The sequence below is a fragment of the Eublepharis macularius genome, chromosome 4, assembly GCF_028583425.1.
Source record: "Eublepharis macularius isolate TG4126 chromosome 4, MPM_Emac_v1.0, whole genome shotgun sequence".
Lineage (NCBI taxonomy): Eukaryota > Metazoa > Chordata > Lepidosauria > Squamata > Eublepharidae > Eublepharis > Eublepharis macularius.
This window is the reverse complement of record NC_072793.1, coordinates 11,796,590-11,824,105: the sequence shown is the minus strand read 5'-3', so window position 1 is coordinate 11,824,105 and position 27,516 is coordinate 11,796,590. Positions and strand designations below refer to the sequence as shown.

Below are 27,516 nucleotides of genomic sequence, written 5' to 3'. Positions count from 1 at the left end.
CCCAGCAGAGGGGGAAAAATACATACACCCATAATGTGCCTTTTCTCCTATCAGATCCCCAAGTACCATTTCTGGTATATCTAAGGGAAGCCTTGCCCAGCACCACAGCCCCAATTCATATGCTCCCCCCCACCCACTTTTTAGAGCCAAGTTACATGCCGGGAGCCCCAGTCGTGGGATTCAAGCATCATGTATAACTTGGCTTTTACACATGGTCAGATACTTGCTTGCTTTTACTCAGAATTTAATGTCAACTGGTCATTTCCCAAGTTTCTAATACTTAGAGAATCCTTCCCAAAATTATATAGTTGTAAGATTGCCAACTGCCTGGAGAATAAATATCCTGCCCCTTTAACAGAGGCTTAAAAGGCTGTTATTTACCAGGTGGTATTATTTTCCTCCATACCATGAAAAGCTTCAAAACTGAATTATTTAAAAGGGACTTTTACTCAGATAGGAGGGCTGTACTGTAAGGAAGAGGCCTCAAGAGATCCATCAGTAAAAGGGCAGGGAAGGACCACAGACTCCACTAACCATAGACTCTACTACTATTGTTGTAAGTACGACCCTACTGGGTAGTTTCTATGTTGTTTAGTATCAGTCTTAGAATTGCATATGCTTTCTTTCAGCATTTCTTCAACTCTGTATTGGATTTCTGCTGGTTTTTAAATCTTTGCAAATTTATACTACATATTTATTGAAATATCTTTGACATTGACCGTACTGACTCACGCTGAGTAATCTGCTTTGAGCCTCAGTGAGAAAGGTGGACAAATAATGTAAATAAAATAAATAAAAAATGAAACTGAGTCTCTCTTAAAGGGGTAGAACTTTTTCTCTAGGCAGCTCTGTGTTTGCCAAGGAATCCATGTGGTGCAGATTTTGGATGCCTGCTTGGTTGCGTTCTCAATATAACTGGGGCATTGGCCAGGCCTGCTAGATGCTACACAAACGGAAACAAATCTAGAGCATGCTTACGCCACCCTTGTGGCTATATACTGCAGAGGAAGATCAGTAATAGGGTGCAGGCTATAGTCTGGGAAACATGTACATCAATACATGGTCTGTATTGTACATCAATACATAGTCTGGGAAACATGTACATCAGTGTTAAAAGTGGGATTCATGATGTAAATTTGGGTTCAGGTTAAGTCTGGTATGAGTGAAAATCCTAACCCGAAATGCTTATTTCACACATGGTGATATGAATAATCTTTTCCTACTCCTAGCACACTCACATTAAGGCTTACACACCTCTTTTGGAACCCAGATGTGCACACTCCATATATGACATGTAATAACATGCCCCACCCGGCTTTAGCACACCAACACATATCCACATAATAATGCATACTGCATTATGTGAGCAAGAGGCACTGTGTTGAACTCTTCCTACTCAAAACAGGTCTCATTCCTATTGTGCATACACATTACCACATGTACATTGCTCATACATATTGACCCATGCCCTCCATTTATACCACATGTTCATGTTATCCATTCTGTGTGCATGCACATATTTCTTTTCTACATCCCTGAATGCCCCCCCCACACACACACCCTACCTCTTCCTGTATACCTAAATGGATGAACACACCTGCCTCTTGGTAGCTCATCAGCATAATCAACAGAAATGGCTGCACCTCTGATGATTTATTTATTTACTTTATATTCCACCTTTCTCCCCAGTGGGAACCTATAGCAGCTTGCATTCTCCTCGCCTCTATTTTATTCTCACAACAACCCTGTGAGGTAGGTTAGGCTAAGACTATGACTGGCCCAAGGTCACCGAAAAACCTGCCATGGCAGAGTGGGGATTTGAATCTGGGACTCCTAGATCCTAGTCCAGCACTTCAACCACTACACCATACGTGCCACGATTCAAAGGAGCCTGATAATGGCCCTAAATGGGAAGATACTGCTGTTCTGCAGCAGATATGAGTTCTGATTCTGGGCATGTTCAGTAATACCTGTGCAAAGATTCTTCAGTTTACACACCCGGGTTGGCGCAACCAAATAGGTAACACAAGCGTCTCCCTGGATGTCAGAATTTCAGAGGCTCAAGAGAGAAATCCCACCCCTATATCCTTGGTATAACAGGATCTGGATTCAGGGAGGGTCGATTCTCTCCCTTCCTCCCCAATTTTTCCAACGTATCTATCATTGTAAAAAATAATGCTAGGAAATGCTGAAGGTAGTAGGAAAAGAGAGAGACCTACCAAGAGATGGAATGACTTAATAAAGGAAACCACCGCCTTCAGTTGAAAAGACCCAAGCAAGGCTGCCAATGATAGGCTGTTTTGGAGGTCATTAATTCATACGGCTGCCCTAAGTCAGGAGAGACTTGACAGCACATCACACCCCCCCCCCATTTTTTTGTCTGGCACATTTTTAAACCTGCCCATCTTCCAAGGAGCTCACGGTCATGCACATGGTTCTCCCTTCCTCCATTTTAGCCTAACAATCATCTGATGGAGTAGGATAGGCTGACGGTCATTTGCCCAAGACCTCTCAGAGCCAAGCTACAAGTGACGCCTGACACAGGTTGGACACTTGTCAGCTTCCCTCAAGTTTTGATGGGAAATGTAGGCATCCTGGTCTTGCAGCTGTAATGGAGAGCCAAGCTGTAAAACCAGGATGCCTACATTTCCCATCAAAACTTGAGGGAAGCTGACAAGTGTCCAACCTGTGTAAGACGTCACTTGTAGCTTGGCTCTGAGTAAACTTCATAGCAGAGACTGAGCTCTCCTAGATCCTCGTCCAGCACGAAAACCACACTGGTTTTTTTGCCTCGTCTCTCTTGTTCCCATATAACTGAATGGAACCAGAGAGTCTCTTCACTTGTATGAAGCAGGGGAAGGGGGTACAATTGGGAAAATGCTCGAGGTCCTGTTGATCAAGGGTTTGGTGTAGAATGCATTTGGGAGCTCCATTTCCTTTGTTCCATTTTATTTCATTGAGCAGGAAAAAGGGGAACACCTGCCTAGCAGAACTCCCATTTTCAGAGAATGCCAGAAAATTAGGCAGTCCTACCTGGGCTATGCGGAAGCTTAATTTTCTTTGAGTACTCTTGCCTGTCACGTGCAGTGAAAGGCCTGTGTCACACCTTTTTCCCTTGACCAGAACTTTCCAACAAGTATTCTGTGTCTCCTCTGCCCTATGGAATTTCAGTTTAGATCTTAATCAGTCTTGTTACCAGACAGAAATGCTCACCTCTGGGACATATTATTAATGCCACTAACTAGGCTCAAACTGACTTTTCATAAGCTCTGCTTCTTGCAACCTCCAAGAGATTTCTTATACAATATGAACTGGTTTGCATCACTAATTCACACATAATGTATGTATGTGAACACCCTTTTACTCATTCTTGAAGGCTTTCCCTATTGAAGGGTGGGATGTAATGACTCAGGAGATTTACATTTCAGTATGAGTTTTCTTTTTGGAATCTGCTCTTATGGCTTAAGCTTCTCTGTTCCTGCTTCTTTGGATAATATGCGTGCATGGCTCGCGGAGACTTTGCTTGCCTCATCTCAGAACACAAATTTGGGGGGGAACTGACGTTTGACTTTTAGGGTCTTTGTAATAAAATCAGCAAAGGCCCCGTCCCTTCAGGACAGAAAGCTTTTAATAAATACCATCCTTTCTTCTCTGTTTTGAATTCCAAGCGGAAATAAACCTGTTTTATTAACCAGAGGAGTTAGCCGTGTTAGTCTGTAGTAGCAAAATCAAAAAGTCCAGTAGCACCTTTAAGACTAACCAATTTTATTGTAGCATAAGCTTTCGAGAATCAAGTTCTCTTCGTCAGATGCATGATCCGAACTGTTCGGATCATGCATCTGACGAAGAGAACTTGATTCTCGAAAGCTTATGCTACAATAAAATTGGTTAGTCTTAAAGGTGCTACTGGACTCTTTTTGTTTTATTAACAGCACTGATGTTTATATGGACAGACGTCTGTACCTATCAACAGGTACAATGAATGCTCTGTGTTGCAGGTATTTCAGTTTTTACAGGGAAAACACAAGTCCTTTCAAAACTGATGTGAAAAAGGCTGATGATTACAGTTTTCCTGAGAGTTTTTGAAATTTATTAAGGAATTTGTGAAAGCATAAAGTTAGGAATGGTAACATTTGGTTCCAAATTACCCACAAGCCCCATCCCGAACAGCAAGATGCAGAGAGGGGTGGGGGGGGGCGTATGCTGTATTTCGCACACAGTTGAGTAGGCCTCTGAAACAAATGGACAAAGCCCAATGGATCAGTCTACCCGGGGAGCAGAAATAATGCTTCTCCTCCTATTACCCACAAGTCAACTAAAAGGTCAAAAGAATAAATTAATCTTGAAGTAACACACACCCCAGTACTGTTTTGCTGGTGTTGCTGTTGTAAGACAGGCTGCTGTTGCTGTTCCAAACACTGAACCACCCCTCTCTCTATATTTCCCCCTCCTAAAAGGAAATCGGACTCTATCTGCCTGCCCCCACCTAAAGGTTTAATGTCCCAAGTTGTTCTTTCCCAGACACACTCAGGCAGCCCAGCTGGAGGTCTGTACATTTTTTTCCTTCATGATTTGGGGGTACCAGCCCTCATCCACAATTTTTTTTTGCCACTAATGTATTTTTCCTGGTGCTTCTCTGCAAACAAGCGTTTGAGGAGTAGAACTGTAGGGCACAAAGCCTGAAGCGTTTAAGCCTGTTCCCCCCTCCCCCCAATATGCTTAGATGGTGGTTCACTGTGAAGCCAACCCTCTGCACACGGCAAATAATACAGCCATGAGAAATTTGGTTCACATAATGTCTTACAGATAGTTCCACACCACTATCCAATTGCCACTGAGGTGTAGGTGCTGATCTGCTTTGTAGCCAATAACCCCATTACCGCACCAAGGGCCAAGTCACTGTGTACCATGGGTGGCATAAGGCAGAGCTACAGGAAGTGCAGACCAGAGACAACAGTAGTCTCTCTAGGAGTATGATGCGGACCAAAAGCTCCTTGCTTTCAGATGCCGCCCAGCTTTGTAACAGGCTACAATATGTGGCCTGCCTGGGACATGGCACTGAAGACATGGCCTGTGGCTCCAGAGTATCTTGTCTCTGCAAATTCACTTGCAAATGCTAACCGACTCTGTGGCAGGGCACTCCTCACATTGCACGTGGCAGCACCAGTGGAAGCGGCAATGGCAGCGCTGGCGTCGCATCTCCTGCAGCACGTTGTGGCCCCGCCCGCAGCACAAGCTGCTGCAGCCGCCTGGCTGAGAACTGCCCCTGGTGCAAGGGCGGCCGTGGGTGCCTGGGGAACCCAGGCTTGGGTCAGGCTCGCAAAAATCAGGTGAGGGCTCATAGAAGATGAGATGCTTGGCCAGGCGGGACCTACGGAGACGTGGGTGGAAGGCCCCCGAGTTGCTGTTGTGTGGCCTCAAGAGCACAGCGTGGTCCATTCGCTCCCTCAAATTAGAGGCCACCTTCTGAAACTCTGGAGCTGCCAGCCAGCATGTCCGGAACTGACAGCTCCCGGAGGGGCCGTGACATTTACATCTTCGCTGACCCAGCTCAGACACAACCTGTCAAGAGGAAACGAGAGAGTGTGAACTGCAAGAAATGGCGGAATCCCCCAGCTTCAGGGAATTAGCTTTGTACTGTTGGTTCACTCTTCTTGTGTTGAAATGAGCCACACCAGCCTCTCGGGTCAAACACCTGGTATCTTGAGAATCACCCTGCCACTCTGGTGTGTTCTGGGGGAAAGACATACCTGTTCATTCTAAGCAAGCATCTCGTGGAAATGGTTCCTCAAACCCACCTGTCCAAGGACGTCTTTTAGCAACTTGTAAAAGGCACCAGTCAATTCTTAAGACCAGGGCTTTTTTTCAGCTGGAACGCGGTGGAACGGAGTTCAGGCACCTCTTGAAAATGGTCACATGGCTGGTGGCCCCGCCCCCTGATCTCCAGACAGAGGGGAGTTGAGATTGCCCTACGTGCCGCTCAGCGGTGTGGAGGGCAATCTCAACTCCCCTCTGTCCAGAGATCAGGGGGCGGGGCCACCAGCCATGCGACCATTTTCTCCGAGGGCAACCCACTGAGTTCCACCACCTCTTACCCCAGAAAAAAAGCCCTGCTTAAGACAGATGTACACTAGAAATTTAAATGGCTATCACAATGAATGTGCATGTGTTATTCAATGGTTGCATGCGTGGTCACAACATTTTTCTCAAAGCTGCACTTCTGTTGCTGGAATATTGCATAGCGCAGGCATTCAAACCACTGCATTTTCTAAATTGGTGAAATACATTTATTTCCTTCAGAACCATAGCCAGAATCATTCTGTGTATTGTTGCATAAAGTCCTTTGAGTTTTATTTTTATTTCTTTCATTTTGTTTAAAAATGTATGTTGCTTGTATACAATTCCAGTGCTGGAACACTTATGCAATAAGATATCTAAATGCAATGGAGGACCGAAAGATCCCTGCCAGTATCTCATCTTGTGAAATTGCTGGGGGGGGGGGAGAGGGGGTTGAGAGAAATTGTATAATTTTTAAATATCTCCCTTTCCTGTGCTAATGAGAAAATCCTGGGGGATGCAGATCCAGGTCTGGCTGTAGGACCCCCTTCTGCAAGAACCCAACAGAGGTAGCCCTTATCCTGCTAAATGGGACACAGTGGTCTGTACAATAGAGAACTGGCCAGTAAGAAAATACCTAATTTGCATTTGGAACATGCTTTTTGGGAAGAAGATTTATAGGAGGGAAAGGCTCAGGGTTTGCAATTCATGGTAAAATCCAGCAACTTCTATACATGATTATTCTGTACATTCTTGTGTTTTTCTGATGTGGTTATCAGACACAATCTGCAGCTTCATCATAACTTACAGCTGAATATTATTCCAGAGGGTTTACATGCAAATTTGACATCTGTTTCTTATAATAAAGGTTACTAGCCACTCTGAGGAAGAAGCAAAAGCTGTGATGTCTTCGCTCAAAGATTTTATCCCATTTCCTCTGCCCCGCTTTGTGGACTCCCCAGCAGTCTCGGGCTTCCAGCATTTTGCCTGCGGACAAGTCAAACATTTAATTCAGCTCAAGCGTTCCATCTTTTTAGTTGTTTTTAATGGGCTGCTTCTAGCCTTAGGAGCAGGGCTTTTCTTCAGCCGGAACGCAGTGGAACGGAGTTCTGGCACCTCTTGAAAATTGTCACATGGCCGGTGGCCCCACCCCCTGATCTCCAGGCAGAGGGGAGTTGAGATCGCCCCCCGCGGTGCGGAGGGTGATCTCAACTCCCCTCTGTCTGGAGATCAGGGGGCGGGGGCCACTGGCCATGTGACCATTTTTGCTGAGGGCGATTTAAACTTTAAAAAACTCCCCCCTTGTTCCAGCTGCCCCAAAGTGACGACATTGCACAGTCCCAGAAGCGTGCGTGCGCACGTGGTACCAGGGGCACCACCTCCCACCAGGAGTTGCCCCCTATGCTGGCAACCAGAGCTCATTTCGAGGGGGAACGTGCAGGAACGCAGTTCCGGCAGTTCCCCAAAGAGGTCACATGTCAGGTGGCCCCGCCCACCTGACTCTTGGCCATTTTGGGCCCGTTTCGGCCTGGATTGGGGCCAAAATGGCCCGGATTGGGCCTCTGACGGATGGTGGATCACTCTCCCGCTCAGCAGTTGCCCAATCCTGACCATTTTGGGGCCCTTTTCAGCCCCTTTTTACCCTATTTCGGCCCTGAATGGTCAGGATTGGGTCCAAAACAGCCAGGATAGGTGATGTCAGGGGGTGTGGCATATGCAAATCAGTCATGCTAATGACACACTTCTGGTGATGTCAAGAGGTGTGGCATATGCTAATGAGTTATGCTAATAAGTTATGCTAATGAGTTCCTCCAGCTCTTTTTCTACAAAATGACCCCTGCTGGCAACCCACTGAGTTCCACCACCTCTTTTCTCAGAAAAAAAGCCCTGATTAGGACCGTTTTATGAACTTTACTCTCAAGGCTGTTGTTTCATGCTGTTTTTATGCCCTGGCTTGTTTTTACAGTTTGTTTAATTAATTATTTTTATGCTGCTGTCATGATTAATTTACCGTTTTGTTTTTGCTTTGTGAGCCACCTTAAGTAGGCAGGTCTCTGGAGATGAGGCATATAAATTTTCCAAATGTAATTTGGATATAATATACCCCAACTTAGCTCTTCCTAAGATTTTCTGTCCCATTCCTGTGATTCAGAACTGCTATGCCTCAACACATTCTGACCGTTTCCACACATCTTACCAGCCGTGCAAAACTGCGTAAAACTCCCAGAACGACAGCGTCTTCCTGGCACAATTTCTTGTCATGACTCGAGTTTGTGGCGCGATTACGCTACAAACTGAAGTCATGATGGGAAATCGCGCCAGGAAGACGCTCTCGTTCTGGGAGTTTTGCGCAATTTTGCATGGCCAGTAAGACGTGTGAAAACGGCCTCTTTCTCAGCTGCATTTTGTCTTTGAAACGGCTTCCCAGAGAAGATGAGGATTCCCACCCTGGCATAATTCCCGAGATGCTGTAATTCTTCTTGTTCAAAGAGAATTCTTAGGGCTATTGAACTAAGGTTTGTACAGCTGAGTGTGTGCAGCAGAAATGGATTTGAGACCATTTTTTTCTGTCTTTTTGGGTTTTGTATTTATAATGTTTTAATGTGTTTGTTGACATCTGCATCTGTAGATTCAGTCACTGATAGTGAAAGGGCCGAGCGCCACGGCTAGTAACTGGCCTGGCAAAAGAAGTCCTGTCGCTTTAGCAGAGGCTTATTTTGTAGAAATGAGCAACTGGAAGTTTTTCATGGCATGGTGATAAGTAACAACCCCTGGTATTTAGCATACCATTAAGGAGAGAGGACATTTTTTTTTCTCCAGGCTGCTAAAACCCTCCAGGGTACAAGTTTTTAATAAATAAATAAATGTACTGATCATGCCGCCATGAATGCGTTACCCATATCAAAAGGTCCCGTTTGTTATCTGCGCTTTGGCTAACTGGCTGCTACTCTTAACAACGCAATCCTAAGCAGAACTATCCTTTTCTAAGTCTGCTGAAGACTACAGGCTTAGAAGGGTGTAACTATGCTTAGGACTGCACTGTAATGGCAAAAGCCGGGTACATATGATTTTTTACCAAAGAGATTGATGAATACAGGAACACTCTTAACTGCATCCATGCAGAATCAGGGCCAATGGTGGCTTTCCACTTAGTACCAGAAGTCCAGTTGTGTACGGCTCTAGTGTTGTTTATCTCTAAGTCACGATCCCGCACACGACTGCCCCCTTGTGCCCACAGAGCATCTAAAACAAGAGCAGAAACAAATCTGAGGAGAACCTGCTAGCAGGTCCTCCTATATCAAATCTGAAAGGTTAATTTCTCATCTCCAGAGCTGAATTTTTATCACATTTTTTTATCACATTTTCAGTTTGGAATGCTGTGGCACTTAGGGGGTATTTTTCTTTTTAAATGGGATTGAATCTCGTTTCTGATAGCCAAGTCATACTTTTTTTGTGGATTAAAATTGGAAGCATGCTTCACTCTGACACGCAAAAAGCTATGCACTCTTTAAAAGAGGAAGAAATGCCCACATGCAGAGGAAGCCATCCAGAGGCTGTCCCTATTATTTCCAGACTCTTGCCCGAGAGATGCCTCCTACCTTCCTGCCCACACGGTGGCTGTGTAGCTGCATCCGAGCGTGGGCATCACGTGGTTTTCCTCGAGGGTCCAAGAAGTGCCGGGCAAATCTCTGGGCATAGCTGAAGTCTGCGCTGCAGCCCCCCCATTCCCAGGTGTCCTGGAGCCCAGGCTCCCCCCATAAGGAGGTGGCGGCAGGGGGCAGCCCCTTATTCTGGCCCAGCATCTGAAGTTGACTGAGCTTCAGCTTCTGGTTCTCAGCGCCTGGACTGTCGCAGCTGCAGCTTTGCAGCTCACCAAGGCTACAAGATGTAGCCACTGCGTGGGTCACACCGGCTGCCAGCAGGGAGAAGGCAAAAGCACTTTCCCGGAACCCTGTGGGGGACACAGGAGGGAAGACGATGAGTTGGAAATGCAGTAGTACATGGCCTACTGTCATGAAGCGTTTCAAGAAGTTGCATTGACTCCAATGTCCATTTGTTTATTTAGCCCCAGCATTCCTCCCCTCTAGAAACCCAAGGCAGCTTACAACATAGAAGGCAGGTCAGTATTATTGCATATGTGGGAGGAAGGGTTCTGCACCAAGGTTAGAGCAGAGGTGGGATTTGAATCCGAGACCTCCTGGATCTCGGCTCTCTCAGCCATTATGCTATAGCAGTTCTGCACTGAACCTCTCAATGTTCTATGCTGAGATCATTCAATTTTTGTGCCAAGAAAAACTGAATTCTGCAAACCAATTTTAAACTGTGCAAATGAAGCATATTTGTATGTATTTGTTTATTTTGCATTCTCCTTGTTATTCATCGAAAGGAGCAAAAAAAAAAAAACCCCACCCTCAACGCTGCAAAGAACAATTAAGGATGCCAACAAGCCTGGAGAAAAGTGTCCGGTTGCTTTAATAGAGGCTTAATGTGCAGAAATAACATTACCGAGCAAAGAGCATTCCTTTAAGCCTCTATTAAAGGAACAGGGCATTTTTTCTCTAGACTACTGGCAACCTTGGAGCAATCCTAAGCCGATCTACTCAGAATTTCCATATTATTCAATGGGGAAAGTGTCCCAAGAAAGTGTTCTTAGGATTGCAACTGGAATTTCCTCCTTTAGACAGGCCTTCCTGTTCAATGCCTCTTCTGGTTTATTGCATTGGGGATTGCCTCCACAATTCTGGTTTATTGCATCGGGGATTGCCTCCACAATTATTTGCAGGCTAGAAATTTGTCGAAAGAGAGAAAGAAAGATTTTAATTTGGTGGTTGTGTAGGGTCTCTAAGAGGCCTGGTGAAAAAATGCCCCATCCCACCACTAAAGGCTTAATGGGATATTATTTGTTGATGTTATTGATGTCCATGGCATGAAAAGCTTCAGCTGCCCGTATCCGCACATTCAGGGCTTTTTCCTCCAGGATTCTTGGCAGCCCTAGGCTTGTGCAATGAAACAGCAGTATGCATGCAGCCCTGCTTGAGCTCAGTGGAGATCGTCATCTTAGTAATATTTTCTCTCTGCCAAGTCTGACTGCTGCCCACATGTGGAGAGGCTTTCTAAGCAGCTGTCCTGCGGCTGAAGAATGCCCTTCCCTTGACACCCTGCCAAAGCCAAGCACATGTGTATTTTCAGCACATCGTAAAGGATTTTTAATTAGGTTGGCTTTGGTGGCCGGGGTTTATGGAGGTTGAGATAGAGATTTTTCTTGAGAAACTGTTACATTAACATCCATATTTAATGATAGGGTTTCCCCCCCCCCAATTTATTCGGACCATCTTATAGGACACATTGAAATACATAATAATAAGGAGAATAAATTAAAAAAAAAATTATGGGAGGGTAAAATGTCGAAGTTAAATTTATGTGTAAAAAATATGGAAATTACAGAAGGGATTTTTGAAGGAATAAGTTATTAATTTTAAATTAAAGTGTTATCTTAGGGATCAAAATTAAAGTAAAGTGTTTGGATTGGGAAAATGTAAAAGTTAAACATAATAATTTAAAATGAAAAAGGGCTGTGAGTGGACCACTAAGCCACATCAGACACTGATCTTAAGGAGCAGGGCTGGTGCTAATTTTAGGGCCTGTTTACATTACAAACTCCCATTTTGTTTTATTAATTGTCGCAGTGTGTTGAGTTGCGGAGATTGCTGTTTCAGGCCTGGGTCCTATACACAGGAGGCGATAGGCCAACCTGGAGCTGGGCAACCTTATGGCCGGATGGGCTGCTGCACTGGAGACGGTTGGAGGTAGAGCCTAACTTGGAATGTTCCCTCACGTGGAAAAAATCTTCATGGAGACAGAAAAGCAGCACAGCAGGGACAAAAGATTATCTTGTAGCTCCTTAAATACTAACCGGTCTTTATTCAAGCATAAACTTCCATGGACTAGAACCTACTTTGTCAGACAAATGTTACTGAGGTGCAGGAGATATAAGTGTATCTTTGTTACAATACAGAACAACCACATAGGTTTGCCAACTGCCTGGAGGTAAAAAACATTCTGTTCCTTTAACAGGGTCTTAATGAAAGGATATTTACTAGGTGATGCTATTTACTTCCATGCTATGAAAAGTTTCAGCCGCCCATTTCCACGCATTATGCCTCTGTTAAAGGGACAGGACCATGGCCGATTCCAGACGACTAACCTGAAGGCGCTGCATGCCTCCATGTTCCGGATCGCGACGGGGAAAACGCGAAATACCGGGTTTTCTCACGCGAGTTTGGCGCGATGTCGCGCCAAACTCGCATAAGAAAATGTGGTATTTCGCGTTTTCCCCGTCGCAATCCGGAACATGGCGGCATGCAGCGCCTTCAGGTTAGTCGTCTGGAATCGGCCATGGTGTATGGATTCAGTTGCTTACTGATAAAAGCAATGCTTTATAAAGTTCTTTATTTACCATTTCTCCCTTTTTAATGTTTTCTTTTCCATTCCTATTTTCAGATTTATCTATAGTATCATGTTTTTATTTAATTTATACCCCGCCTTTCTTCCCGGTGGGGACTCTTAAGGGGCTTACTTTGTTCTCCTCACCACAGTTTTAGCTTCACAACAATCCTGTAAGGTAAGGCAGGCTGAGAGTGTATAACTGGCCCATGGTTGCCCAGGGAACTTTCATGGCACAGAGAAAGCATTTATATAGGGTTGTCCTAGATCTCAATCCAGCATACTGACCGTAACACCCCACTGGCACAGAGTGCGAGGGGTAGGAAAGTATCTCTTAAAAGGACAGTTAAATGTCCCCCAAGTTATAATAAAACCAACCCAGTCTTTTCACACATTATGCAGCAGCAAACACGGAGCTGGCACAGAGCATACCCCAGGGAGGGCACCATGGCCAGTCACAGCTCTCTGAAAAACGTATCTTGTCGATAAACAAGTTTGCAAACATGCTTGTTGCTTTATGTTTTAAAAAGCATACCTAAACATGTGCAAAGCAGCTGAGAGTCATAGAGTGGTGTGATTAGGCTGAGCAGGGGCTTTTTTTCTGGGAAAAGAGGGGGTGGAACTCAGTGGGTTGCCTGCACAGGGGCAACTCTTGGTGGGAGGTGGTGCCCCTGGTACCACATACACATGCGCAAAGTGAGCAAAGTGTGCGCACGCTCCCAGGACCACACAATCACGTCACTTTGGGTCAGCTGGAACAGGGGGGGGGGAGTTTTTTTTAAGTTTAAATCGCCCTCAGCAACAATGGTCACATGGCTGGTGGCCCCGCCCCCTGATCTCCAGACAGAGGGGAGTTTAGATTCTTCTCCCTTTCACAGTAATTGTTTTTTTTAACTATGAGCCAAGCCACAAGTGACACCTTACACAGGTTGGACACTTGTCAGCTTACCTCAAATTTTGATGGGAAATGTAGTTGTCCTGGTTTTACAGCTTGGCTCTCCATTACAGCTGCAAGACCAGGACGCCTACATTTCCCATCAAAACTTGAGGGAAGCTGACAAGTGTCCAACCTGTGTCAGGCGTCACTTGTAGCTTGGCTCTTAGGCCATATCCACTGCTATTGAAGTTTATGTATTTATTTACTCAATTTTTATACCTCTTCAGTTAAAATCTCAAAGCGGTTCACGAGTTGTGAAGATTCACGAATCCTTGCAATTTATAAACCCATTTCTTTCAAAACTGGGAATACTTGGCATTTTTTAGAAGTTCTAAATTTCACATCAAGTTAACCCAAATCCTACTCTAAGAAACGCTATGCAAATCAAGCAGATCTGCATATATTTGTTTATTTGCAGCAAACGAGGGCAGGGCCGTTTCCAGATGGCTTACCTGCACCCGGAACGTTGCGCCACGTTGTGGGGAAAACGCGAAATATCGCGTTTTCTCGCACCAGTTTTGCGCGACGTCGCGCAAAACTCGCACGAGAAAACGCGGTATTTCGCGTTTTCCCCGCAACGTGGCGCGACGTTCCGGGTGCAGGTAAGCCATCTGGAAACAGCCCAGGAGTAAGAGGAGGAGTATTTCTGCCACTTGTGTAATATCTTTGGCGAGGACTGCTTTTTCCCTACCTGTCTCAGGTGTTTTCTAAAAGCTTGGGCATGGCTGGAGGTGTGAGCCAAGGAACTCTTGATCTGTGGCTGAAATCAAGCCAGCCAGTGAATCTAGGACTGAGAACAAACAGGGAAAATCCCACGGGAAACAAAGAGACTTAGTTCATAACTATCTCTTCCGACTTATATCCCGTGGGATTTTCCCTGTTTGTTCTGCTGACCATTGATGGGAACAGCCATTGTTTTGTAATGAATCTAGGACCAGCTTGTGATGCACTTTTTTGTTGCTGTTGTTTGCTGTGCTCTGGCTTATTTATATATTATTGTAAGCTGCCTTGGGTCCTTTTTGGAGTGAAGTGGAAGACTTAAATACATACTAATATTTTGTACAACATATTCTACTTTTCCTAATACTGAAAAATGAGGCAAAGGGTGCTGATTCATGGCACTGACATCCTCCCCCTTCTTTCTCCTGAATTATCACTGAATTTGTCCCCCAATTCCTTCGTTTCGAAGATTTTATCAGGGGCTGCCCACCTTGAGGGCTAGAAACTTTTTAATTGAAAGGTACAATTTTTAGTTTGCTGAATTCTGCACCTAATAGACTGCACACACATGTTGCATGATCACAGAACATATCCAGCAGACCCACCGCCTGCTCTGTTCACTTGCCATGAAAATCCCATGACCTTCATGACCAATCGCTGTGATGAAACATAAAAACATAGAGCTGGAAGGGACTCCAAATGTCATCTAGTCCAACCTCATTAATTTCTTGCATTGTGCAGGAGATTGGACTAGATAACCCTTGGGATGCCTTCCAGCTCTATTAATTCTATGTTTCGTCACACTGATTAGATCTACGCAGGTTATCGCCTCTGCTAATATTGTGTTCATCCTGCACCACTGGCAACAATGTTCTCCTGTTCCCTCCTGCCCCCGAATTCCCTGATCCAAGCTCACATTTTCCAACCCTTAACCCCCATCTATTACAACTCACACAGCAACAATGCACTCCTAAACAGGTATACCGTTCTAAGCCCCATGGATTCAGGATACATGCTCAATTTCCTTTATTCCTTGATCTCTCAAAGCCTGTTTATTGACCTGCATCTTCCACGTTGTTCCATCTGATGCAGCCCTAAGACAAGCCCCACCAAAGCCATTACACATCAAGCAACCAGCTCAGCCCAGGTGCCGGGGTTCCAGCTGGCTTCAGCACTTGCCTGCCCAGGGGCCTTGCTTTGATGTGGGGTTTAAATTTAGAACCAGCTTCTTCAAAGCTGAATTAAATAAAGGAGATCCAAACTGCAAAGAGAGGAACCTCTTGCCAAGTTGCCTCTAGGGTCAGGTGTGGCCCCCTGTGCATACACCTAAGTAGAGCTGCTTGGGTTAAGATGAAGAGGTGGCATGTGAAAAGAAGGACTGGTAGGTCTCGGAAAGCAGAACAGCTCTTTTAGTGCCCGTTTCTCCCATCTCAGCTTTTTCTTAACCCCAGGGTGCGTTTCTTGTTAATCCTGACCTGGAAAGGAGAATTTATAGATGTTTAGCCAAAAATTGAGCTAGGGAAAGGCAAGGCCAACTGTGGCTCATTCATAACTACTCTTCCCCTCTCCCATTTCAGCCACATTCCCACCCCCTAAATGTGGCTGGGTCTCCTCTGTCCCCCAATACGTCAGCTGCCCTTGATGAGAGTCATTCCGTGGGGGAGTGTGCTGGAAAGGAAAGGAGCGAGTGAAGGGTGGGCTCTTCTCAAACATGAGCTTTTGCAAGCTCAAGCCCTCGCTATCCCAGCAAGACAGAAACATGGTAAGGACTCCAAGAAACCAGTGTGGAGGAACAGAGAGCTCCAGAAGAAGCTAAGGGAGAAAAAGGAGTGAATGTTATCCCAATCTTTAAGAAAGGGAAGAAGGATGACCTGGGAAACTACAGGCCAGTCAGTCTGACTTCTGTTGCTGGGAAGATGTTAGAGCAGATTTTAAAGGGATCGATCTGTAAGCATCTGAAGGACCGCTTAGTGATCTGGGGAAGTCAACATGGTTTTGTCCCCAACAGATCTTGTCAGACCAACCTGGTTTCCTTCTTTGATGAGCTTACTGGATCGTGGGAACTCTGTTGACATGATTTACCTGGATTTCAGTAAAGCTTCTGATAAGGTTCCCCATGACATTCTGATGGGTAAACTGGAAGACTGTGGACTGGACTATAGGGCAGTTCGGTGGATAGGGAACTGGTTAGAGGACCGCACCCAAAGAGTGGTGGTCAATGGCATTTCATCAGATTGGAGGGAGGTGTCCAGTGGGGTGCCGTAGGGCTCAATTTTGGGCCCGGTTCTTTTCAATATTGTTATCAATGATCTGGATGAAGGAGTGGAAGGGCTGCTCATTAAATTTGCTGATGATACCAAATTGGGAGGAGTAGCAAACACCCAAGAAGATAGAGTTAAAATTCAACAAGACCTGAAAACTCTGGAGAAGTGGGCGGTTGTGAACAGGATGCAATTCAACATAGGTAAGTGCACAGTATTACATCTGGGCCACAAAAATGTGAAGCACAAATACTGGATGGGGGATACACTTCTGGATAGTAGTGTATGCAAAAGAGATCTTGGGGTAAGAGTGGACTGTAAACTAAATATGAGCAGTCAGTGTGATGTGGCGGCAAAAAAGGCAAACTCAGTCTTGGGTTGTATCAAAGGGGCCATAGCATCGAAATCACAGGAGGTCATAGCCCCTCTCTATACTGCCTTGGTCAGGCCACACCTGGAGTATTGTGTGCAGTTCTGGAGGCCTCACTTCAAAAAGGATGTGGACAAAATCGAGAGGGTGCAGAAGAGAGTGACAAGGATGATCAGGGGTCTGGAGGAAAGGCTGAGGGCCTTGGGAATGTTTAGTTTGGAGAAGAGGAGGTTGAGGGGGGGCATGATTGCTCTCTTTAAATATTTGAAAGGCTGTCATTTGGATGAGGACGAGCTGTTCCAGTTGGCAGCAGAGGACAGGACCTGAAGCAATGGGTTTTAATTACATGCAGAAAAGTACAGGCTGGATATTAGGAAAAGCGTTTTCACAGTCAGAGTAGTTCAAAGGTGGAACCAGCCGCCTAGGGAGGTGGTGAGCTCCCCTTCACTGGCAGTTTTCAAGAAGAGGCTGGATGAATACTTGTCAGAGATGCTTTAGGCTGATCCTGCACTGGGCAGGGGGTTGGACTAGAGGGTCTGTACGGCCCCTTCCAACTCTGTGATTCTGTGAACCCAGCAGAATCTTCATTCCCTTCCCAAGGCTTGAGACAAAAGCCAAAAAGTCCTGGCCTTTTGCTTTGGGTGGGCTTTGCAAGCAGTAATGACCTTGCAAGCACCTAGTCCTCCTGAAATGAATCCTGTTGCATCCTCCCCCTCCCCCCAAATTAAAACTGTGGGCTCACTTCACAGCCAGAATGCATTAGCACAGTACAAAAGAGCAGCCAGCGTGCCGAGAGGAACGAATAGGCTCCTGTAGACCAAACATGTCCGCCCCCTGAGGTGTGCTTTCCGCCTAAGTCATCGATCTGTCAAGACTTTTAACTGGAAAGAGAGGAGCCTAGAACAGTGACTCATGGAGAGACACAACCTCCTCCTCCGAGGGTGGGTAATCCTGCCGCCTCTCCACATCTAGAATGATCCAACAGCACCCAAAGCAGAGACCCAGCAGAACTGCCCACCCACAGCATAAACTGAATGACGGAGGCAAAGCCAGGGCAGTGTAGCATACAGAGATCTAGCAGGTACCCTCCTCTCTGGGTCAGCACTTTTTAATTCGTAAGGATCTTATAATTTTTTTCTGCACGTCTCACTAGCATTTATTTCATGGCACCTTAAGTCTGCCATCCTAAGCAGACTTACTCTTCTAGCTCCACTGACGTCAATAGATTTAGAGGGATGCAACTTTGCTTAGGATGGCAGTCATGTGTCCTAGCACAGACCTCGGCAATTACTGCTCTAGCCCCTTGGGCCTTTTGGCCACTATCCTGCCCAGTCCTGTGACTTACCAAGCCCTGGAAAAGGCCTCCTATGCTTTGCTTTCCATTTTCCCCTTTCCATTTTAGAATTTTGATTTTGACCAACATGTTTAAAACAAAAACACTAAAAGTGTTAAATGTCAATGATGTTTGCAGGCACTGCCAGCCACAGTGCTTTGCGTCCTGGTTTTCCTACCACTTTTACGCACACCACCATCTGAGACTGAGGCTTATGTAGCGGGGAGGGGTTTCAGATTAGAATACTATCCTTTCAAATTTTTAAAAAGCAAATGCGAGTCAGGAGAATTGACTTGAGGATCTTTCTGCCAATACCTTTCAGGTGAGCCTCCTCTGGGGGTGGGGGGCAGAAAGAGTATAAACAGCACAAGGAAAGAAATATTCCTCCTCCTGCTGAGCTTCATCTTCATCTGAAGGGTCCCCTCTTACTAAAAAGCTGCACTGTGCTGTTACCAGCCAACCCTGGTCTAGCCTCTCCTATATTTATGTTGATTTGCCACGTAAGATGCTACCTGGATATTGCAAGATGTTTACTCAGGGCTTTTTTTCTGGGGAAAGAGGTGGGGGAACTCAGTGGGTTGCCCTTTGAGAAAATGGTCACATGGCCGGTGGCCCTGCCCCCTGATCTCCAGACAGAGGGGAGTTTAGATTGCCCTCCGCGCCGAGGGCAATCTCAACTCCCCTCTGTCTGGAGATCAGGGGGTGGGGCCACCAGCCATGTGACCATTTTCAAGGAGTTCCGGAACTCCGTTCCCCCACGTTCCCCCTGAAAAAAAGCCCTGCGTTTACTTATGTAACACCATGAGCGTGCATGCCCTTTAAAGTCTTATTTACATATCTGTAACCCACTTTTCTCCCCGATGGAGACCCTAAGTACATCACTTCATTCTTCCTTTACCTTCCATTTTACCCTCACAACAACCACCTTGCGAGGTAGGCAAGGCGGGAAGAGAGTGATAGGCCCCAGGCCACTTGATGAGCTTCCATGTCGAAGTGAGGATTTGAACCTGCGCCTCCTAAATCCCAGTCCAGCACTCTAGCCACTACACCACGCTGCCTGTCTCGCATAAGCAACGGACAAGTTCCTGCCCCAAGGAGCCTGATATGGGTGGGGAGGGAAGAAAGAAATAAGAGAGGGAGGGGAAGGTAGGAGGGGAGCATACAAGTTCTGATTCTGTTGCCCACCGACCCTACTCACAGATAAGGGAGACGCCAGCCGCAGGGCCAGCACCTTCTCCAGCCCCCTCCTCACCTCTCTTCAGAACAGCACTGTTGATGTTGAGGAGCACCGTGCTGCTGCCGCTCAAGTCTGAGCAATCCCAACGCCTCTCCTGCAGCTGGTGTTGGCACTCGTGGATGGCCAGGTGGATGCCCTGCAGAGCAGAGGCCATGGCTTCAGGGCTGCGGGCGCACAGTCCCAGCTGGCGTCGGCTTAGCCAGGGAAGGGTCATGCACACTGTGTTGGAAGTCACCGCAGGTTCTGCCAGCACCTTCGGCCCTAGGAAATCATGGCCCAGAGTCCTGAGAGAGGAGAGACAAGGAAAGCAGGAAGCCGACTTTAAAGGGAACGAACGGGCAGAAAGGGGAAACGGCAGAGCTGGGAAGTGACTTAACAGTGCTAGTGAGAAAAAGCTCCTAGACCTTGACTCCTGTCATAAAAGGAGTACCACGCTCCCTGCTATACAAAATCCACTAAAACTGGCCAAAGGCAGAACAAATTATTCTGCAATTAGCCTGACCAACAGCAGGAAGATGCAGAGGGATTAAAATCTGCGTCCCTTGGACAAAATGCAGGATCTGAAAATTTTGGAGAGAGGCTCTTAGGTGCAGACCAGTCACAACACACTGCCTTTGTATCTGACAAATCCCAGCCCTGCCAACAGATGTTTTTTGCTGCCTTTGTATAACCAAGAGCGAAGCAAGATGACCACGTGAGATTTGCCATTACGCTCCATTTCTGTCCTGTAACTGGGAATGAAACTTAAGCGGTCTCCTATTTTTCTTCCTCCTTCCTCTCCAGCCCGTTTGGATCCTCTTTTCCCAGAACCCAGGAGTCCTGAGTCCTAGTCCTTGACTCCTGTGTTGAAACGTCTAGAAGTCATTCCATCCTCTGAGGTGTGTTTGTGTGTGCACACGTGCAAGTCCAGGAACCCGGAGACACAAGCCTTTTTAAATGCTGTGCAGCACTGGGGCTAGTATGTTTGGCGTATTGTGTGTGTAGCAGGGTTGTACAAAGCCCTTGTGGCCACTCACCCCAGCTCCTCCCCAAAGAGATCTCTGCACCTGGGTGGGTGAGTTTCTAGGAGGAAATTCCCTGCCTGGCCCCCCACTGGCACCAGATGAAAGCAAAGGGGAAGATCAAAAGCACCACCCTGCGGCTCAGCACCCAAACAGGGAGGTGTTGGAGTGGGTTACAGGAGGTGGGGGGTGTTCCTCTAACAAAAGGAGGGCCACTCCCAGATCTAAAGCAAGGTGTCTCTATAGCAACAGATCCAGAGGAGTTAGTCATGTTAGTCTGTAGCAGTAAAATAGTAAAAGAATCCAGTAGCACTTTTAAGACTCACCAACTTTATTATAGCATAAGCTTTCAAGAGCCACAGCTCTCTTCGTCAGATACATCTGACCAGGGCTTTTTTTCTGGGAAAAGAGGTGGTGGAACTCAGTGGTGGAACTCAAGACCGCACAATGACATCACTTTGGGTTAGCTGGAACAAGGGGGGAGTTTTTTAAAGTTTAAATCGCCCTTGGCAAAAATGGTCACATGCCGGTGGCCCCGCCCCCTGATCTCCAGACAGAGGGGAGTTTAGATTGCCTTCTGCGCTGGTTGGCGGTGCGTAGGGCAATCTAAACTCCCCTCTGTCTGGAGATCAGGGGGCGGGGCCACCAGCCATGTGACCATTTTTAAGAGGTGCCGGAACTCCGTTCCCCGGCTTCCCCGCTGAAAAAAAGCCCTGCATCTGACAAAGGGAGCTGTGGCTCTCAAAAGCTTATGCTACAATAAAGCTGGTTAGTCTTAAAGGTGCTACTGGACTCTTTCCTCTGTAGCAACAGAAGGAGGTACACGAATAAGCTGGGCAGGGGCAGACATAGACAAGTTGATGAAAAGAAAATACAGTCAAGTTTACAGAGGAGCAGGAACCACCTTAGAAACCACTTAATGGAGACGGGACATCCTCGGGATTAGCACGCTGCCTGGTATACTCTCCCTGTGAAACAATCATTTTCCCTCAACAAACTCATGCAAGAACTTCCTGTAGGCAGAGTAACTGTTTCAAGGCCCTTTCATATGACCAGGGCTTTTTTTCAGCGGGCACGTAGGGGAATGGAGTTCCGGAAACTCTTGAAAATGGTCACATGGCCAGTGGCCCCGCCCCCTGATCTCCAGACAGAGAGGAGTTGAGATTGCCTTCCACGCCGCTGAGCGGCGTGGAGGGCAATCTCAACTCCCCTCTGTCTGGAGATCAGGGGGCGTGGCCACCGGCCATGTGACCATTTTCTCCGAGGGCAACCCACTGAGTTCCACCACCTCTTTTCCCAGAAAAAAGCCCTGCATATGACCAAGCAGCTCCTTGAATAGTGGACAAAGAACGCTTTATCACCGTCAGAGCAGAACATGAAAGCAGGACCTGAGGGGAGGAATGCTTCTTCAACCATTTTGTTCACATGCCATGAGAACCACTTCTTTGTGTATATCAACAAGACGACAAGGTGCATTGATCCCCATTGTGGTGCAGCATTTAGGATGCCCGACTAAGACTGAGGAGACCCAGATTCTAATCCTGCTTCAGCCATGAAACTCACAGGGTGACCTTAGGACAGATACTGTCTCTCACCCTACTTTGCCCTGCAGAGTCATTTTGAATACAGAACAGCAGAGAGGAGATCTCTCTATGTGCCGCTCTGAGTTCCTTGGAAGGAAGAATGGGTAAAAATAGACAGAAAATGCACTGGAGATTGGTTGGCTTGTACATCTAAGACATTTTTCTCTCGCTGTTCCTCCAAGAAGTCAAGATGGCATATATGGACCCTCCCTCTTCATTTTATCCTTGCAACAAGCCTACAAAGTCAGGCTGTCTTGTCCATGGAAATCCAGCATGGAGATTTGAATTCAGATCTCCGAACACTGAGTGTGACGTTCAAAACTCTAACCATTGCACCCATTTATTTCCTCTCATTGTGGCCTGCAGCGGTCCTTCAGAGGCAAATATCTACTTCCTAAGAGACCACTGTACACACAGCACAGTTGTAACCTTCATGCCACCCTGGGAAAGTGTTCAGCTTCCACTCACCTTACATAATATGCCAGAGACGCACCTCCCAAGGGGGCAGGCGTTGCTGAGAAGCAAACCCACAAATGATGTACACATACTGGCATGCTAGTGTGAACACACCACGCCAGGTAAAGCAGCCCCAAACCCATACCACATGCACTGGATGAAGCAGAAGCATAAAGTATCACAACATCTTGTCTGTTCATGAAGAAATCCCCGGAACATTTGTCTTATGGAAGGAGCTGCAAACCCATCCGCCTCACAGAGAAAAGGAATTGTTCAAGTTTTCATGCCACTGACAGTGGCCATATACACAGCTGGTACAAAATGGAGACTATCCAGAACCCTGTTGCCTCACCCAGTCACCTAGAGGTAATAAAAATCGCCTGCAGGTGCACAGGTGCTTCCCTTATTCTTCCTTCTTGCTGTAAAGAACCTATGACATAAATTATACCCCTTCACTAAACTAAGTTTGAAGCTTTCACACACTTGTGGGTTTCCCCAACAAACCAGGTAGTGCCCTGCCTCCTGGATCATTTCAGGTCTGTAAAATGGTGGAGGGAGAGACTGAAGCCGCTTGTTTGTTGCGGCTGTGAACTGGGCACCACATGCGCGGGAAGTGAGGAGAACCAGTAACTCATGCGCCAGTAACACATGACACAGCCTAGGGGCTGCCAGATCCAACCTTATGTTCTCAAGAAAGTGTGAATTATAAGGAGGCTTCCTCCAATGTAAGTGGTTCTTTCCCAACAAAAGTGCTATGGGGTGTGTGTGTGTTTGTGTGTGTGTTAAACCCTCTTTAGGCCGATCTCCAGCCTAAGACGTCTTCCTCCACCTTACATGCCTCTTCTGCCAATAGAAGAGCCACTTACATTGGAGGAGCATTCCTTATTTTATTTATTTTATTTATGTTACGTATAGTCTGCCTTTCTCATTGGGACTCAAGGAAGATTATACAGTGTCTGTCAATGTGATCAACAATGCAGTAGAAGTATGAACTGTGGAAATTCTAAAACAAGCAAAAATCCAATATAGAGCTGAACCAATGCTGAAACAAAGCATCATCAATTAAATACGACATACTCATTAAATGATTCAGAAGCTACCCAGTAGGAGCAAATTTACAGCAACATACAGTACAAAGTAGCACGGCCTACAGTCCCTGTCCCTTTACCAAAGCATTTCTCTGAACCATTTTCTTACATTTCTCCTGCATATTTTGACGAAAGCCTGGAGAGTGACCTCATCAGGCAGGCCGTTCCATAAAGTGGGGGCCACCACAGAAAATGCACGTGTACGGGCAGTTGTCGATCTTGCCTGTTTGCAGGGTTACACCTGCAGAAGGCCCTGTTCAGATGAGCAAAGCTGTCATGGTGGAGCACAGGGAAGAGGCAGTCCTGATTAGGGTGGATACAGCCAATGGGTTCTAAAGGTTAGAGGAGAGACAATGAGAGATCCTTACAGCCATCTCCAAAACACAGGGGTGCTAATTTTCTTGCTTCTAGCAGGGGCGCATGAGGGAGAATGTCTGCAGCCTAAAGACAAAAAAGCACCCGCCTTAGTGCTGTGCTGTGTTTCCATGGCACACCATTCAGGGCAGCTGCCCATTCCAGCTCCCTCCTACAGTTAAGACGAAAGGACAGGGAGACGCTCACAAGAAAAGATAGAAGGCCACACAAGTCTGCTACAACATCCGTTTTTGCTAGCATGAGTATCCTCCCTAGCCACTACGAGCATCTTCTTGCGCATCAAAACACAAGACCCACACCCTTTCTGCTGAGGATTAAACTGGAGTAACTGCCATCCTTGGTTTGATACATAACCCTTTGCGATCCCCTGCTCCTCTCTTCAGCCACCACGACTGGGAGCCTGAAAATGGAATTTCAGAGCGTGAAAACGGGTCATCTGTTCATCTGAAGTTGCCTTGAAGGCTGTCTCATAGAAGTCCTGTCCCCCAGCATTCCCGACTACGGCCCTCGAAACCCACTGCCTTCCTGGAAACGCAGGACTCTTCCTCACACTCCTAAACATGAACAAGCCAGTGGGAAAGCAGGGACGGGAGGGAGGGAGCTGTCACAGAGGCTACAGCAGTACAAGCCGTTCCCAGCACATTGTCAGTGATGTGGGGGTGGCAACGCAGTCATGAAGAAGCAGTGTGCACGCTGCCAAATGGGTAGAGCGATAGCCTTCCACATCAAAGCAAACGTCAGCCGCATCCCCACGCAATGACAACAAAGCCACCCTTTGTGGACGGTCCCATCCTCACTCCTTCACAAGGGGCGATTCCAAAGGTCTGTGCCCTCTTAGGCAGCCCAAGCGAGGCGAAAAGACCCCTCCTCCCATTCTAGCCCCTCACCTCCACCCCATACTTACCCTCTCCAAAGACACAGGCAGGCGGCAAAGAGGCAGGTGTTGACAGGGGGGCTCCTCAGGCCATGCTGAGCTCTGGCCGGGTGCGTCGCCGCAGGCTGCTCTCTGGCTTGGTTGGATGGCGCCTGCTCCCTCATGTCCCTGCTGGCAAAGCACAGGGAAGGAGGTGTGGCACAGGAGAAAGGATGGACCTGTGGGGAGGCGGGGAGGCCAGTCAGCAAGCCTTCTCCAGCAGACTTGTCCTCCTGACACAAGCCCCCCTCCCAATCCACCCAATTCACACCACATAATTCCTCAACAAGGTTCACAGACTGTGTTGGGGGGGGGGCACAGGTGAGACAGAACCAGGGCTTTTTTTCTGGGAAAAGAGGCAGTGGTACTTAGTGGGTTGCCCTCTGCGAAAATGGTCACATGGCTGGGGGCCTCGCCCCCTGATCTCCAGACAGAGGGGAGTTGAGATCGCCCTCCAAGCCACTGGCCTGGAGGACGATCTCAACTCCCCTCTGTCTGGAGATCAGGGGGCGGGGCCACCGGCCATGTGACCATTTTCCAGAGGTGCGGGAACTCCGTTCCACCGCGTTCCCCCTGAAAAAAAGCCCTGGACAGAACTATGCGGCACTCCCCCTCAGCCAGCCCACCGAATTCTTCCTCCCACTAGACATCAAATCTATCCCTTAGTGGGAATCTTTTCTGGCCTGTGGGGACAGGTTGTGCACACTGCGGTGCCGCCACCAGTGAAGACACTGCCTGTTGAACGCCTGCCTCTCTAAGCACAATGAGAGGGGCAAGTGACGTGTGTGCGTGTGTGTGTGTGAGAGAGAGAGGACAGCAACACCCCACCTCCAACCCAGGAGCCCTCGCTCTCCTCCGCGGCTCTCCCGGGCCACCCTCCTCCACACCCGCGAGGTGCCCGTCTCTTTCCGCAGCTCCAACCCGCCCGCCGCCCTCCCGGCACCTGAAGCCGCCCTTCCCCGCACCCCGTCCCCACCCGGCCCTCCGCTGTCCCTCGGTCCGCAAGAAGAGCGCCGGGGCTGCCCTCTCGCCCGGCCCGACGGGCGCCCGGCCGCTGGCCCCTCCGCAGTCTACCTGCCCCGCTCGCGCCGGCTGCCTCTCTCGCCGCGGCCGCTGCAGCCTCGCCCGGGCGAGGTTTTCCCCTCCCCATCCGGGGGCAGCTGGAGCCGGGAAGCAGCTGCTCAGGCCGGGCGCGGCCCCACCAGTGCCCACACCCACGGGCGGGGACGCAATCCCGCCGTGGGTCCCGCGGGCGGCATTCCGCGCCTCGGTTCCCTTCCAAGCGGGGCCTCCGCCTCCTGCTGGGGCTCGCCTCCGACCCGGGCACCTGCTCGCAGCGGAGCCGGGAGGTTGGCTCCCCGGCCTCCATCGCCGCCCCGTTCTCTCCGGCCGGGCAGACGCGTCGGGAGCGGCGCTTCTCCTCTCCGCCGCCTTCCGCCCGCTTCTTCCCCCCTCGGCTGCCTTTCCCAATCCCGCGCCCCGCGCCCGGCGTCGAGCCGCGCTCGCCTCGTCCTCTCTCGGCCCCGCTGAGCCGCCCCGTCCCTCGGCCGCCCTCGGGATCGGCCGGGTCTCCTCCACTCCCCCTTCCCAGGGATCCTCGTCCTCTGCGGGGCCGCCTGCACGGGGTTCGCCCGGGCCGTCCTCGTTCCCCCCTCCTTGCATTGCTTGGGGTGCGGGAACGGCAGAGGACCAGCCAGCGGGCGAGAGGAGGCATCGGGGCCAACCCGACACGCCCGCCCACCGGCTCCCCTCCCGGGTGGCCGGCCGGGCCCCCTAGCCGAGGGCAGGTGCGTTTCCCTCAACGGAGCGGGAGCCTGGCTTGGGACGCGGGACCCGAAACCTTTTGGAGTTTCCGCGTGCCAGAGTGAGGTGGCAGGACGCGGGGGTGATCGCGCGGCGTTATTTTGGACTGCGGGTCTAGCTCTGAATCGAGTTTCGCATTAAAAAAATCCCTCCCTGCAAGCAGAAAACTAGTACTGCAGGAAGGTTTCTGCCCCTCGGTGGTTGTGTGTTTTGCTGTGGTTTTGTTCGCTGTGCGTTAGAGAAACAGTCCATTCTGCAGCGGTGCGGCCCATTAGACGCACCTCAGCTTCCTACTGTCGTATTCCGACTTCACTCTCTTGCATGGGTCAAGTAGGCGTCATCTCAAGGATAGCAGAGGCAACAATGGTTGCCCTAGAATTAATTTCTGAACGTAAAGCTCCAGTTTCCCCATTTAGTCCTACTGGATTGCAAATTGGTAGAGCAACTGGCATGTTCCTCCCCAGAAGCAGTCGCGTTGCGGCAGCACGAAAGAAGCCGCATTTAAAACGGGGAAAGGCGCCTTCCGCCAGCGCGCGAGAAAAGACCCCCCCCTCGAATGCCACGTGACATATGGGGGGGCGCAATCAGCGAAGTGGCGCCGATCTATCGGCCTCGTTTGTTTGGAAATCATAACGTGAGCGCGCCAGTTCTCTGCAGAATTCGTCAGGCCGCTGAAGCGCGCCCAGGCTCGGCCTGCGCTGTTGCCTTGCGGCGAGCTCACATATTCGGCAGGCACTGAATTGCAACAGACAACGCCGCACAAAAGGGCTGTGCGTTGCTTCGGCGCTTTCATACACATTGGAGGCAGACTGTATGCGCTCGAGCTCAACAGATAGTTGCACCGAGCGTGCAGAATTGCACAAGGCAACTACATGGGCCGTAGAGGCCGGCTTTGCACATGTTAAACCTACTTGGCGGCTGTTTGCAATCAGAGACTG

At 48.3% G+C, this 27,516-nt stretch overlaps 1 protein-coding gene across 1 annotated transcript; it reads right to left on the bottom strand.

The window, feature by feature from the left end:
• Positions 1 to 4,413: 4,413 nt before the first annotated feature.
• On the bottom strand, positions 4,414 to 24,938 carry WNT10B (Wnt family member 10B). The gene is made up of 4 exons (XM_054978101.1): positions 24,767 to 24,938; positions 19,375 to 19,643; positions 9,657 to 10,009; positions 4,414 to 5,562 (listed from the first exon to the last, which is right to left on the bottom strand). Exons 1-4 carry the CDS (start codon positions 24,898 to 24,900, stop codon positions 5,104 to 5,106), a joined length of 1,215 nt encoding a protein of 404 aa, XP_054834076.1. The 5' UTR covers positions 24,901 to 24,938; the 3' UTR covers positions 4,414 to 5,103.
• Between the last annotated feature and the right edge of the window lie 2,578 nt (positions 24,939 to 27,516).

Bases quoted from the DNA above. Each gene is read 5' to 3' on its own strand.
- WNT10B (XM_054978101.1), bottom strand. From the start codon at position 24,900: ATGAGGGAGCAGGCGCCATCCAACCAAGCCAGAGAGCAGCCTGCGGCG. The intron at 19,644-24,766 runs GTAAGTATGGGG...CTCCTCTCTCAG, and splicing joins TGCCTGTGTCTTTGGAGAGG to GACTCTGGGCCATGATTTCC. The intron at 10,010-19,374 runs GTGAGGAGGGGG...TGTCCCCCACAG, and splicing joins CAGTGCTGTTCTGAAGAGAG to GGTTCCGGGAAAGTGCTTTT.